This window comes from Humulus lupulus, chromosome 8 (genome assembly GCF_963169125.1).
Source record: "Humulus lupulus chromosome 8, drHumLupu1.1, whole genome shotgun sequence".
NCBI classification, from domain to species: Eukaryota; Viridiplantae; Streptophyta; class Magnoliopsida; order Rosales; family Cannabaceae; genus Humulus; species Humulus lupulus.
Genome location: NC_084800.1, coordinates 37,494,448 through 37,509,228, shown reverse-complemented (window position 1 = coordinate 37,509,228; position 14,781 = coordinate 37,494,448). Strand labels below are relative to the sequence as shown.

General features: G+C 39.2%; 2 protein-coding genes across 2 annotated transcripts; both read right to left on the bottom strand.

Annotated features, from left to right (window-relative positions):
* Positions 1–2,872: 2,872 nt before the first annotated feature.
* Positions 2,873–3,493, bottom strand: LOC133795274 (protein FAR1-RELATED SEQUENCE 1-like). Its single transcript, XM_062232729.1, has one exon. It carries the CDS (start codon positions 3,491–3,493, stop codon positions 2,873–2,875), a length of 621 nt encoding a protein of 206 aa, XP_062088713.1.
* Positions 3,494–4,059: 566 nt separating this feature from the next.
* Positions 4,060–4,938, bottom strand: LOC133795273 (protein FAR1-RELATED SEQUENCE 5-like). Its single transcript, XM_062232728.1, has one exon. The coding sequence runs from the start codon at positions 4,936–4,938 to the stop codon at positions 4,060–4,062; it is 879 nt and encodes a 292-aa protein (XP_062088712.1).
* Between the last annotated feature and the right edge of the window lie 9,843 nt (positions 4,939–14,781).

Below are 14,781 nucleotides of genomic sequence, written 5' to 3'. Positions count from 1 at the left end.
GGCGATGTGATGTACATACAGGGCCGCTTGACCGCCACGGTCGAGGAGTTCTCAGAGGGACTAGGAGTTTACCCTATTTTTGCCACTTAGGCCGGCGGGGATTGTAAATTTGGAACTGTAGCGACTCTTTTGTATTACGAACCACTTGTAAATATTTTGAAAGGCTCATGAGCAGTTAATTTACTTAATGAAATGTACCCTTTCCTTTTTGCTGGTTTTTCACCTTAACCTGATATTAACACTTAGATCACGTTTTTTAACCAAAGGACTCGGGTAGCGGGTCAAATTTCCGGTTCACCGTTCACTGTAACTGTCCTGGGGTAACCGGGGCGTTACACTAATGCGTCCTGCATTCAACCAATGTTCTTGTAGTTCAATCCTTTGTTTTCAATTTTTGCACGAACGAATTGTGCGTTCTTCATAGCCTCATCAAACTTCTGAATCTCCTCACGAATGAAACGATCAACGTCCAATGCTTCTTTCTTCTCTGGTTCTTTGTGCGCTGGTTTAGGAACAACCTCCCGGGGACCCAGGGTAGTTAACTTCATTCCTGGTGCCACTTCGGTCACTTGAAGGTTCAATGACTCGGGTACATGAAGAAGGTAGGCATTCCTGCTACTATCCCAGATTGATTTCACGCGTTCATCGGCCTTTGAGGCGGATTCAGACATGTTGACATCCTTCACCTCAGTTGAATCTTTGTTGGAGCTTGCCATGACGTTCTCCAATGGGAAAATCTTATATTAACCTCTCAGAGTCAGAAAGAAAATTGGAATGGGATGCTTGTGTTGTTTGCATGCGTGCAGTCAGTGGGGATTGCAAGTTCTTTGGGCATTATATAGATTACATCGCCAAAGAATAACTTTGTTAATAAAAACAATTCCGAATCATGGAAAAACACGTGCCACCACCTTTTCATTTCAAATTATTGGTGCTTTGAAAGTAATTTTTAGCTTAGCAACTTAATTTTGATTTAAACGGATGTGCCATATGGTCTTAAATATATATATTATGTTAACCACTAGTTTGGAGTACGTCCCATCATATAGATACTGAAAATATATATGTAAGGTTAAATAGTTCATATGGTCGCATTATAATCAAGTATATGATAGTGAGCTAGTTTATTAAAGGGAAGTGGTAGGTGAACAAAAGATTTTTGTTTCACTGTTCGATTTTCACTTTCTTATGGAATTTCGAATATTCCACCCATTATTATGGGTGAACTTATTAAGTGTAATGAGTACTCCAACCAAATAGCCAAATAATGGGTGGGGACCAATTTCTTCACTTCAGATACAACAAAATTATGGAAATACCAAATACTGAAGTATCACTTGTCCATACCCTGAAGAGATTGCGGGCCCACATCTTCAATACCCTACGTATTGGACAATAAATGATCATGTACTCCATTCTTCAAAATCCCACCTCCTCCATATTGATTTCTCAGTTAGTTTAACATATTTACCTTCAACTCTCTTTGCAGACGTTGGCAATGGATTCCGATTCATCAATTGACTCATGTAATATTGAGGTGTTCCCCGAGCTCAACCGACAACGTCTAGAGCCGCCGGAGTGGGAAGAATTCAGTCACAACAGAGTAACAAACCTGCCCCCAAAGCCTATACAGTACATCAATGATCTGCATCATAAATTGGAGCAAAGGGAAAGCGAATTTTTTTTTATAAATTTTGATAATCGTATGTTGGAACAAAGAAACAATTTCCTGGAAGAGAGGATCACAGAATTGGAAGCGGAGGTGGAAGTTAAGACAAAAAAATTAGAGGAACTACGGTCGGGTCTTCTCACGCCCGAGTATCAACAGATGTCCCGAGCAGTGGAGGAGCTTAAGAAGGAAGCGGTTACTAAATACGAACAGTATCTTCACATGAAAGTGAAGAATATAGTGGGACGTGATGTGCCAGTGGATCGACGAACATGCTGAAGCTATTCGAGAGAAATTGTAGAGCGTCTAGGTTGGTGACTCTTTGATGAAGATTGAGAACGAGGGTAGTGGACTCGTTTATTTTTTTCATTTCAACTTCTAGTGAAAGTGAATGAGGAATCTATGTTAATGACTTAATTATTGAAGATACTACCCTTATTAATAATTTTTAATTATGTGTTCCAGAGACTTTGGTTATCGCAGATACATCCTTAATATTGACGAATGAGTATTTTTGTATGTAATATTTTTAGTTTTGGTATTCAGTACAAAATATCTGTAGTCGAAATAAACTTGGATTAGCTTAATAGACATCATCGCTAGTTTTAGGTAAATGAACACCTATTACGACCTTACTGTCCATAGGTCTGTAGAAGTTACATAATTAATTGAAAAGTTACATAAACATCGTGTGGCGCAATTTTAAATATTAACTGTTAATGGAGCTGATTTCATAGATGAATAGTGGGTGGTACGATAATGTAAGTTAAGTGCCAAAAAAAAATTACTCAATCACTAAAAGTGTGTGAGGAGTGATAGAGTTCTTTGTCTAAAAATATGGGCAACCAACGGCTAATCGCGTTAGGTTACTATTAAACATTGAAACATATAACATACTCTTTTTCATATATGATTTAATTCACATGCTGACATGAAGTGACTACTATCATCCTAGTTAGGCCCAATATTAGAACTAGTGGGAATATCACTATCCCACTGATGGAATTGAAGATTTTTGTCTCCGGTGAAGCTCAATTGAGACGGCATGAGGTATAGCCACGGTTCTGCTTCAGTGGTTGGACTATTACAAGAAGGTTCGTAATATTTTTCTATTGTGTGAGCTGCAGGATTAGATTTGCAAGTAGCCTTATTATGCCCTAACTGGTTGCAGTTGCGACACCTATTTTTCTTGGATCTCCCATTTTATGTGTCCTTCTCTTTTGATTTTGACTTGTTTGTTTCCCTCCCCTTCATTCTTACCACAGTTGGGTCTCGGATTCCTCTGTTAGCGGGGTGATTGCGGCTGTTAGTAGGAGCCACATTTGAAACTTGGTCTACAGATTGGACCTCCACTGACATTGACTTAAATTTTTGTTCCATACGTGACATTTCATTCATTGCCTCTTCAAAATTTTCATTATGTTTTGTGGCATAGTATCCCATTGCATTGAAACGCGAAGTTAAAGATCCCCATCTTGTACAAACTAGCACATCCGGTGGCACCGTTGACTGGGATAATTTTTTTAACCCAATTGTGTTTTTCGCATCCTTCTTCCACCGGTCCTTATAAAGAGATTCAGGAATGCATGGTATGTTGAGGTACTTCATAACTGCAAATATATGTCGACATGGAATTCCATCCGACTCGAACAACATACACGTACAGTTTATATGACCATCGACAATATGGTAGCGCACCCTACTTCGTACAAGTCCCTTTGGAAACCGCGTCAGTGAGTAGAACCTGAAGTCAATGGATACATTGGTGGACTCCACTGAGTAAGCCAGGGCACTCGTGATCTGTTCCTCAACTTTTCTGTACATGTTCCTTGTCAAAATCGAAGCCACCTGTTCATAGTACTGTCGGAGGATGTTCGATGGTAATTGTGGCGTACTATGGTTGCTGATGAATTCGTCTTCCCGTTCTGTGTGACGAATACTTTGTATGGTCTTGTCTACTTGGCCAACCAGATCTCTAAGTTTGAGTTTGCTCGTCAGGAAGTGGGACAAGTAGGAATTAATTGACTCTGATCTTTGAGTAGTTCTTAGTCCCCCAAAGAAATGCCCTCGTAGGAAACATTCTGCCTAACTCCTCCTACTATTGTAGGTAGTTCTTGCCCATCGACTATCCTCAAATTCGAATTCTGAAACCATTCTATTCCATGTATCCTCGAAATCTTCCTCGGTACAGTATTGATAAAGTAGTTCATTGAACTTGGACTTGAATACAGGATGAGGCGCATTAATAGTTACATTATTCTGAAGATGCCAAGCACACAACCGGTGAACAGAAGTTGGGAAAACTTTTTGTATTGCTTTCGCCATAGCATGATCACCGTCGGTGACCACCACGGGAGGTGGTTTGTTTTTCATGCACTCTAGAAATTCCTCTAAAACCCAAGTATATGTCTCCTCGGTCTCGTCATATAGCAAAGCAAGTGATTCAACCCGACAAAGATAAGCAGGGGCTTATTGTATGAGTTCTTCTTGTAGGTGGAGTCGAAAGCCATAATGTCCCCAAAACAAGCATAATCACGACGAGAAATTCCATCAGCCCAAAATAGGTCTGCCAACCTATTTTCTACATCAATTGTGTGTGTCTCAAAAAAGTCAGTATCAGAGCGGCCCATACATGCCAAGTACCCCAATGCTCCTTCAGCGTCAGTTTCTTCTTCATGTTGAAGTAGTCTTTGCCGACCAATCCAATTGTAAAGATCCTTTTTCAGGAAGGGTACATACTCACGTCCTCCTCTTTCTTGTGCTAGGTGGTTGAATATGTGGCAAGTGCGTATACCTGATCGTCGCATCGACATTACCTGGGCTCCGATTGACTCTGGTATGGCTCGATTAGATCGCAAGAAGTGCAATTCCCTTTTCGAAGCTAATTCATGATTATGTTTCGGATTGAAGTCTTTCGCCACCCAAGTGTTTTCCGTCATGTCCAAGTTCACGCGTAGAAGTGCGAGACACCCCGTTCTTGTTATAGGTCTTGGTTTTTTCTTACGGTTTAGAAGGTTTGTCCACTTTTCGCGTCGAAAACCTTGGTTTGAGCAAACCCATTTACGTTGCCACGGGTTGTTTTCATGGTCACGTCGAACATCTTCCTTGCGAACACTAAACCCCATCCATTTCGAGTATTCGGAAAAAAACTCTTCCCATTTATCGAGACTTTCGAGGTGTTTGCCTATGATGTCTTCTTTTGACAGATCATGTGGCTGCTTGTTGTAAATTTGAAGTTCTGCAAGTGTTGTGACCATTTTATTCTCCATATCTTACATTTGTATTTGTCTACCTGAGTAATTCAAAAAATTAATTGATATGGTAATCAGTTAGAATGTTTGGGGCGGTAAATACAACAAGCATCAAGCTGCATTAGGTGGTTACTTTTGTTTTTCTTAATAATTAATAAAAAACCAAAAATATGTAAATGAATAGACTGACGACATTTTTATTTTCATCTTCGTATATTTTGGCCAAATAACTTATTTTATTTAATTGCATCATGGGACATGTTATATACAATATTATAATTCAAGGGTTTGACCTACCATTTCACTGCCTCAAAGAAAGAGTTATTTAAGTGTACATTAATTAACATTCAGCTTAATATGGTGGATGAGGTAAATATACTGTGTACTTATTTTATTGGAAAGTTGTCCTTATGTTTACAAGGCAAACATATCTTTTACTTGACCTTAGTGTAAAGTTATTGTAAAACAATAGAAATAAAGGTCCTTCTAATTTTTATAAAAATGACCATTTTCGGTGGTCATTAAGTTGATCTATATAGGTGGACCCCATTCTTAGTTATGTCACGTAAAATCAAAACAAGGGGTTTGAAAAAGATAGTTCAATAACATAGTTGAGCCATGTACAAAATGCATAATATGAAATATACATTCATCAAACTTTTAAGGGCATTGATCAGTACGACCATATAATTAAGACACCGACTTCAAAAGACCTTCAATGGGTACTTCCATTACCGAAAACCATTGATTATGGTAATCTCAGTACCTGGAGGTGATAGATACTTAAGCTTACGTGAAAATGCTTACAAGCATTAATAAGAAAGGGGAAATGGACTTAAACATACTACAACATGAAGATGGGACTCATAGTAGTCCAATGTACTAAGGTAGTAACACATAACAAAATGCAGCACATGTGGAAAAGATTAGTCCAAGAGGATGATGTCTATGTCGTTTGGTGACTGATTATTAGCTTCAACACATAACTCACTACTTAGTGCCTGTTGGCGTTTCACCATAGAACCAACATGGTCTATGATTTGGCGCTGCTAAAAAAGGAAAGAACTAATGTCCATTGAATCCATCCTTAAAGTGTTGCCTTTCTTAGCAACTACATTTTTGAAAGTTGTTAGCTTCTCAATCTTTAAGTCCTTTTTGAAGCAGTTTTTGCACTTCCCTCTAAACCCGGCCCTTGGTGTTTTCTTCCCTGCATGAGTTGGTGAGATTGTGTCCCCCAGACTTACTGAGGGCTGATTTTGGTGGGGTGTGATTTCAGTAGTTTGTGTGGATGGAAGTGGAGTGGGTATGGAATTAACAAGGAAGGGAATTGAAAATTGTTTGGTTGGTGATTCAATCTCTGTTTTCACTTTAACATCAACAGGGAATAGATTCACGCATAACTTAGAGGGTGACATGGTTTGGTAATGGTAGGAATGAAGATAGTAGTACGTGGGGGTATATTTTCTCTTACACTGGTTCACTTAAGCAACTTATAAATACATATATACACATATATATAGTGAGCATTGTGAAAGATCCAGTGTGTTCACTAAATTCCCGCCAAAACAACACCTATGGATCTAGGAAATAGTGAATGAGAATAAATTGATTAATCCTTAATAATGGCCGATTCTTAAATTAACTCTACTAATGTATTGTTTTTAAATATGTTATATGCAAAACAGATGAAAAGTTGTAATGGTTTCGCACATTATCAAGTGGACACCTCACTTGTCACCTAGGTCATGATTGAATAAAAGTATGGGAACAGTAAGAGAAACTCTGACCTGTATCTCAATGTGGCCCCATGCAATCTTCAATGTGGATATCGGCAACACTATTACAAACTGAGGCTATAATTTGGCGCCTTAACACTTACTGGAGGGTGTACGGTAAATCATGGAAATAGAGTTTGAGAACATCCTGCAACAAGAGAGGAGGTGATTTTATGTATAAAAAACTAAGAGAGTAGTTCAATGCACTTGTGTCATGAATACGTCCTCCTCGTACCTTAACATTTTTGCATATGCTCAAGATCAAACCATAGGTTTACTTAGAAAAACCGCAATGAAGATGGCATTTTAATCATACATTTAGTTAGCTAAAATAAAAAATATGATAACTAAAAAATGGAAAAGTATAAGAGCTAGCGAAAGTGTAAGGTTTGGAAAAAAAAAGCGAAGCCAACATAAGTAAGTGTTTTATGCAGCAATGTTTTTTGATGAAAGTTGGTGACATATACCTCTTAATTTATCTTCAACAACTTACAAGTAAAACTGAAGAATAAAAAACAATGGGGCTTCCTATCACACTGCATCAACAAAATCAGAGCAATGGGTTAAGCTAGTGTTTTTTGAGATTGATTTCACGCATGTCACACCTATATATACAATTTATCTTCGTCATTTAATGAGATGGTTGTTGTTTGTTGTGACCTGTTATGTGGCATTAATAATTCATTGAATTGGACAGGCTGATGTATTGGGTGCATTTATTTAAGTAAATAAGTTGAAAAATGTATTATAAGTAATTTATATAAATTGTGTTAGATGCTATTTTGAGTAAGTAAACATGAAAAAAAAAACTTGATTCTTCATAACAAACTGTCACATTAAATACTTACAGTAGTTACATGACATCATATATTAGGAAGAAGTAAACATTGACCATGGACAAGGGTTGCAATGGTCTTACACATCAAGGAAAAGAGTCTTCGGAACTCATTAAAACAGACCAGCAACACTAGGAGTTGCGAACCCAAAAAGAACATTCTACTAGTGTGGTTGTTCGAGCCATGGACCCAAAATCAAATATAACACATACACACCACTACAACGTACGTAGTATAAAATTATAAATATGTAACTACTGCATGGGTGGCTTCTGACTTGGGACGATAGTTGTGTTCTTTGCCATGTACCCGGTACGGAGCTCCTCGATCGTGGCAACCATGGCTTAGAGGTCTTTTCTCCATTCACTTGCCATTTCCATGGACTTCTTCTGCATCATCCCTAAAGCCATTTCTAGCCCATGTATCTCTGAATTTAGCGTATAGTACTGCATGTTTGTGGCGTTGTACATATTCTCCAACTCACTCCGCTCAGTTGCCAACCTCAAGTTCTCCAACAATATGTAGTTGATGTATTCCATTTGCTCAAGTCGTAATTCATCAAAGTATGGGCACCCAAATACATTACCATCTCCACGGGGTGTATGATCCATGGTAGATAGAAAACTAAAATTGAAAAGAGGAGAGGGTAATATGATTCAGATAAAAGGTGAGCATAACACAAGGGCTACACGTATATATATATAACTTGTGGCTTACGGAGTTGATGTAATGCATGCTAGTATATGGTAACGTGTGTACAAGTTATACTTGGTAGTGATATTTGATTTATCAGTAAACGAGGCACTACAGATTGCATATGATCTGAATTAGGTGATAACACACAGGTAATAAGTCAGTTACTTGAATATTTAACATATTGACTTCTCCGTATGTCTTACTTACTTCCATAAGGTATGACATTACTTCACATAAAAATTCTGAAACACGTAACCCATTATGGGAGTGAGTCAAACGTTGATTGCCATTTTTAACTTTTAATATGTACAGTTAAAGTAATTAGCACACCGTTAAGTTTTTTTTTCTTATATAAAAGGCAGCCCTTATGGACCCAATATATATAAAAATGGTGATTAAATCTCATCTCTTCCATCATTAAACTAAATTCTCAATAACACCACATGGAGGCAGACATAGTTAGGTCCACCCAGCCAATAAACTAATATGGTTCTATGTGTTGTATCTTTCTCCCCCTTTACAAGTTACGTGTGCTATAAGAAGAAGTTCAATAGTACACAAGGGCCCACATAATGGATATAATTGAGATGTGTCATCAGATTCATCATTACAAGATATAGAGCAGGTAGTTGGAGTAGACCCTTTATTGAACATTTCTCACTTGATAAAAATAATTTAATTTCGGAACCAAATATCAATATTATTTTTTTGTTTTGGTTGCAGGAATTGCTTATGGATTCTTACTCTACTGTCAATTCCTGCAATGTGAAGGTGGTAGCCGACTTACGATGGGGAGAAGCATATCTCCCGGATTTGGAACATTCAAGTGAGTACAGACTCACAACCCTCCCATCTGACCCAATCAGATACATTAATAATCTAAAGAAGACATTACACGAGAAGGAGCACGAGATTTTCTCAATCAACCAGGACAAGCACCTATTGGAGGAACACAACAAGTCAGTCAAAGAGAAGATATTGCAGTTGGAGGCAAAGCTTGGTGAGAAGACGAACAAGCTACAAGAATTGATCCATGATGCAGTGTACTCATATGAGGAGTTGAAGAGCGTACATGAACGACTTTCGCAAGTGATCCACCACCTGATGGAGGAGCCTATAAATCGATACCAAGAATACCTACAGCAAAGAGTAAATAACTTTGTCGGCCATGAGGTGTCCATGGATAATGGAAGGGGATAACCACAAATATTATCTACCTCGGGACGATTACTTTTTTAATATTCAGGTAATTAGAAATACTTGGTAATCTTATTGTTGTTTGTTAACTCCTTGCTTTAAGTTAGATGTTGTAACTAAGTTATTGTAAATTATAAATTAGTCTACAACATGGAGTTTTATGACTACTATAGGCCGGTCTTGAAGTGGTCAGATGTAATGACCCACTACTCTAGACTTTTTGGACCATTAACGAAACTATACATAAAACTTACATTTTTGCGAAAATACCATAATTTATCAGAAACTTGTAGAAACAAAGTTTACTTTCATAAAATAAGTAGGATATGGGTACCCATTGTCTTTAAAACAAAAATAACTTAAAATAAAAAGAGTTACATAGAAAATGCGGAAAATACATTTAAAACCATAAAAACATAAACAAGACTACATCCTCGAATCGAATAACGCTCGGCCCCTTGACTCCATTCACCATCGATACACATCCTCTAAGCGTCACGAATCTTTCCGCCTCTAAAGCTTATTTCCTGCACATAAACAGAAAGGAATGAGCCTAATGCCCAGCAAGGAAAAATCTAACACATAGTCATAAACATAAACATAATTTCATAATAACGTAAAGACATATCATAACACATAATTCACTTATTATAATGGCCATTATTACTTGGGGTCCCATAGACTAAACAAGCTTATGCCCATGAGATTAGTGGGGTCCTACCAGCTAAATAGGCTTATGCCCACAATCTTTTTGGGGTCTTGTTAGTCAAATAGGGCATATGCCCAAGCCTACAACATACACATGCACAACATATTCATAACATACCCATATCATATCATAACACAAAAGATAACATAAACATAAACATATATATTCTAGCCTATTTTCCTTACCAAAGTTACCGAGATTATGGACTGAGTTGGGACTGTTGGAACACTCCTAAAACCATAAGAAAGAGTAAGTCTAAAGAAAGGAGATGAAATGAAAGAGATGGAAAGACTAAACCATAGAAAACATACTTACCGACTTATATGCTTAAAAGCTTGGATTCCCTAACCAAAATAAGAATAAGGTTAGGGGACTGAGTAGAAGGTTTTGAGAAAGGAAATAACATAAAATACAGAAAGGAACTAGAGTTTTGGGTTTACCTCAAAGATTGCAAGATCAATCTAACATCCACCGAAATACTATAGCACTCACTTCCCAAAGTGTTTGATAAGCTTATGATGTTTAAGCTTATAGTTTTTCCCCAAACCAAGTGTTTACACTCTCACACTCACTTAACACTAGCAGCCTCTGAACTTAGAGCAAATGGTGAATAATGGCTGGGTACTAGGCCCTATTTATAGAGTTTGGGAATGAAAATATCTTGATTTTACTTGAATAAAAATAATGGCTTTTTAAGTGAAAATCATTTGAATAATCGTTCAGCAGAGGCTGAAGACTCGTTCAAAAGATGCTGGACTGTTGAAGGAGTTTGAATGGCTGAAAGGAAATGAATTCAAAAGAGTTTGAAAACATGCTGGTGGAGGCGATATATCGCCCCCTGTAGGCGATATATCGCCTGGGCCAGTATGCCCGAGGCTCCCGTGCATCGTCTCGTGTTTTCCATATCTACGTGCTGCGACATATCGCCCCCTATAGCTGCGATATATCGGCATACGCTGATTAATTAAACACGAGATTACACATTTTTAGCTAAGTTTGAATGGGGTAAACAGCCTTGACTAAGCCCTCAACGTATTCAAAGCTGCTGACTAACCCTATAACATTCAAACTTTACCCTTATTTAATTTAATCCTCAAAAATACTTAATCCTTAATTACCATTCATAACATGTGCTTAAAATCCTATTGGTTGATGTCTAAACCTTATAATATAATAAATATAATCCTTAATATCAGTCACATTAATCAAACCTTAGGTTATACTTAATATTCTTAAACTATAGGTTAAACTTAGAAAATCTATAAGTACTACTATGAGTGTCCAAATAATTCCCGGTCTGAACCAAAAAAATCCACAGTAACAAAGATAATGCTATAAATACTATCATACTATTATCTATCTTAGCTAAGTAAAGTTCTTGGACTCTACAATTCTCCCCTACTAAAAAGAATTTCGTCCTCGAAATTTACTTATCACATAACTCCGGATACCGGCCTTGCATGTCCTCCTCCAACTCCCACGTCGCCTCGCATTCAGAACTATTGCTCCATAGGACTTTGACTATAGGAAGGCTCTTAGACCGTAACTACTTCATCCCTCTATCTAGGATGCTAACCGGTCGTTCCTCGTAACTTAAGTCTTTCTGGAGCGCTATGGTATCGTACTTGAGGACGTGAGATGGGTCTGACACATATTTGCGTAGCATCGAAATGTGGAAGACGTTGTGACTATCGGCTAGTGCTGGCGGTAGGGCTAGTTTATACGCAACTGTTCCCATTTTGTCCAATATCTAAAAGGACCTATGAATCGGGGACTAAGCTTGCCTTTCTTCCCGAACCGCTTGACGCCTTTCATAGGAGATATCTTCAAGAAGACTTGATCTCCAACTTGGAATTCCACATCGCGTCGCTTGGTATTCGCATAGCTTTTCTGACGGCTTTGAGCAGCCAGCATACGCTGTCTAATAAGCGTTACTGCTTCTTGAGCTTGTCTAACAGCTTCGGGCCTTAGAAGCTGCCTTTCTCCTACCTCGTCCTAGTGCAACGGTGATCGGTACCTTCGTCCATATAGCAACTCATAAGATGCCATTCCGATCGTTGACTGGTAGCTGTTGTTGTACGAGAACTCGATCAGTGGTAAGTACTTATTCCACGATCCTCCGAAATCAAGTACACAAGCGCGTAACATATCCTCTAAAATATGAATCGTACGCTCGGACTTCCCATCTGTCTGAGGATGGAAAGCTGTACTAAGGCTTAATTTAGTACCCATAGCTTGCTGTAAGCTTCTCCAAAATCTTGACGTAAATACTGATCCTCTATCTGACACTATCGTCTTGGGGATTCCATGCAATCGTAAAATCTCCTGGATGTAGATGTCTGCATGTTGGTCTGTCGTATATGAAGTCTTAACAGGAAGAAAATGAGCCGACTTGGTTAGTCTATCTATGACTATCCAAGCGGAATCATGCTGCTTATTCGTCTTTGGCAGACCCGTTACGATGTCCATGGCTATATCGTCCCACTTCCATTCTGGTATGCTAAGCGGTTGCAATAAACCTGCAGGTCGCTGATGCTCCGCTTTCACTTGCTGGCATACCAAACACTTAGATACACGCTCTGCTATGTCCTTTTTCATCCCTGGCCACCAATAGATTGTCTTGATCATCTTGGTAGACCCTGGATGAACTGAGTATGGGGTGCTGTGCGTTTCTTCTAGGATCATCTTCTTAATGCTTCGATCACTTGGCACGCATACCCGATCCTTATATCTCAATAATCCTTGGCTAGATATTGAGAAATCTGTACTCTTGCCTTCTCTGACTGCTTCCATATGTGCTGCTAGTGTGTCGTCATGTCCTTGACCAATTCGTATATCCTCTAGCAGATTCGATTGGATAGACAAGTTAGCCAGCTTGCCTATAATCACATCTATTCCGGCACTGATAAGCTCCTGCTATAGAGGCTTTTCAATTCCGGATAAGGCTGCTAAGTTCCCATAGCTTTTCCTTACTAAGCGCATTGGCAACTACGTTCGCCTTCCCTGGGTGGTATAGGATTTCGTGGTCGTAATCCTTGACTAATTCTATCCACCTGCGCTGCCTCATGTTGAGCTCCTTCTGTGTAAAGAAGTATTTTAAACTCTTGTGGTCCGTATAAATCTCGCACCGTTCTCCGTAAAGATAATGGTGCCAGATTTGCAACGACCACCGCTGCCAACTCCATATCGTGAGTTGGATAGCGTTGTTCATACTCCTTCAACTGACGTGAGGCGTAGGCTATCACTTTGTCGTTTTTGCATCAACACGCTTCCCAATCCTAGCTTTGATGCATCGCATTAGACAACGAACTTATCGTCGGGTGTTGGTACACTAAGTACTGGTGTTGAGCAAGGCTTATCTTTAAGTAACTGGGAGCTTTCTTCACACTTATCGTTCCAGTTAAACTTTTGTTGCTTCCGGGTCAGGTTGGTGTGTGGAGTGGCTATCTTAGAAAAAGCCCTCTACAACTTTCTATAGTAACCTGCTAGCCCTAAGAAGCTTCTTACTTCTGACGCGTTCTTTGGTCTAGGCCAATCCTTCACGACCTCTACCTTTGATGGATCTACTGCAACTCCGTCTTTCAATATGATGTGCCCGAGGAACGCCACTTGTGAGAGCCAAAACTCGCATTTCTTGAACTTCGCGTAGAGTTGGTGCTCCTTCAATCGCGTCAAAATCATCCTCAAATGTTCCTCGTGCTCTACTTCATCCTTGGAGTATACTAAGATATCGTCGATGAATACAACGACGAATTTATCTAAGTAATCCTTGAAGACCTTATTCATTAAGTCCATAACGCGGCTGGTGTGTTAGTAAGACCAAAAGACATAACCAACTCGTAATGTCCATAACGAGTCCTAAAGGCTATCTTAGGAATATCTTCTCTTTTTACCTTGAGCTGATGATACCCGGACCTTAAATCGATCTTAGAAAATACAGTCGCGCCTCGGAGTTGATCAAACAAATCATCAATCCGAGGTAGCGTGTACTTGTTCTTAATCGTTACTTTGTTCAGCTCATGATAGTCTATGCACATGCGCATACTTCCGTCCTTCTTCTTCATGAATAGTACCGGAGCTCCCCATGGTGAATGGCTCGGCCTAATGAAACCCAAGTCTAGGAGTTCTTGTAGCTAACTCCTTGAGTTTCGTAGGTGCCATCCGGTATGGTGCCTTAGAGATAGGCTCGGTGCCTGGTACTAATTCTATCGTGAAGTCTATCTCTCGATTTGGCGGCAATCCTGGCAATTCATCGGAAAATACCTCTGGAAATTCTTGTATAACTCGAACATCTCCATCCTTAAGTGGCGTCTCCCTTTCCACGTTCGTGCTGCTGGCTAAGAACGCTTGACATCCTTTCTCTATCCTTTGTTGAGCTTTGAGAGGTGACACTAACGGGGTGCGTAATCCTGAAGCTTGTCCCATGAAGCATCGTCTCTGGCCGTCAGGGGTCTCGAACATCACCTTCTTGCATTTGCTGTCGATCGTTGTGCCATGCCGTGCTAGCCGATCCATGCCTAGTATTACGTCGAAGTCCTTGATCACTAGCTCTATCAGGTCTCCTTCTAGTTCTATGTCCTCAATCTTGATCGGTACGCCTCGTACTATTCGTGATGATAGAACTACTTTGCCCAAAGGCAACTCGGTT

Bases quoted from the DNA above. Each gene is read 5' to 3' on its own strand.
- LOC133795274 (XM_062232729.1), bottom strand. From the start codon at position 3,493: ATGTACAGAAAAGTTGAGGAACAGATCACGAGTGCCCTGGCTTACTCA.
- LOC133795273 (XM_062232728.1), bottom strand. From the start codon at position 4,938: ATGGAGAATAAAATGGTCACAACACTTGCAGAACTTCAAATTTACAAC.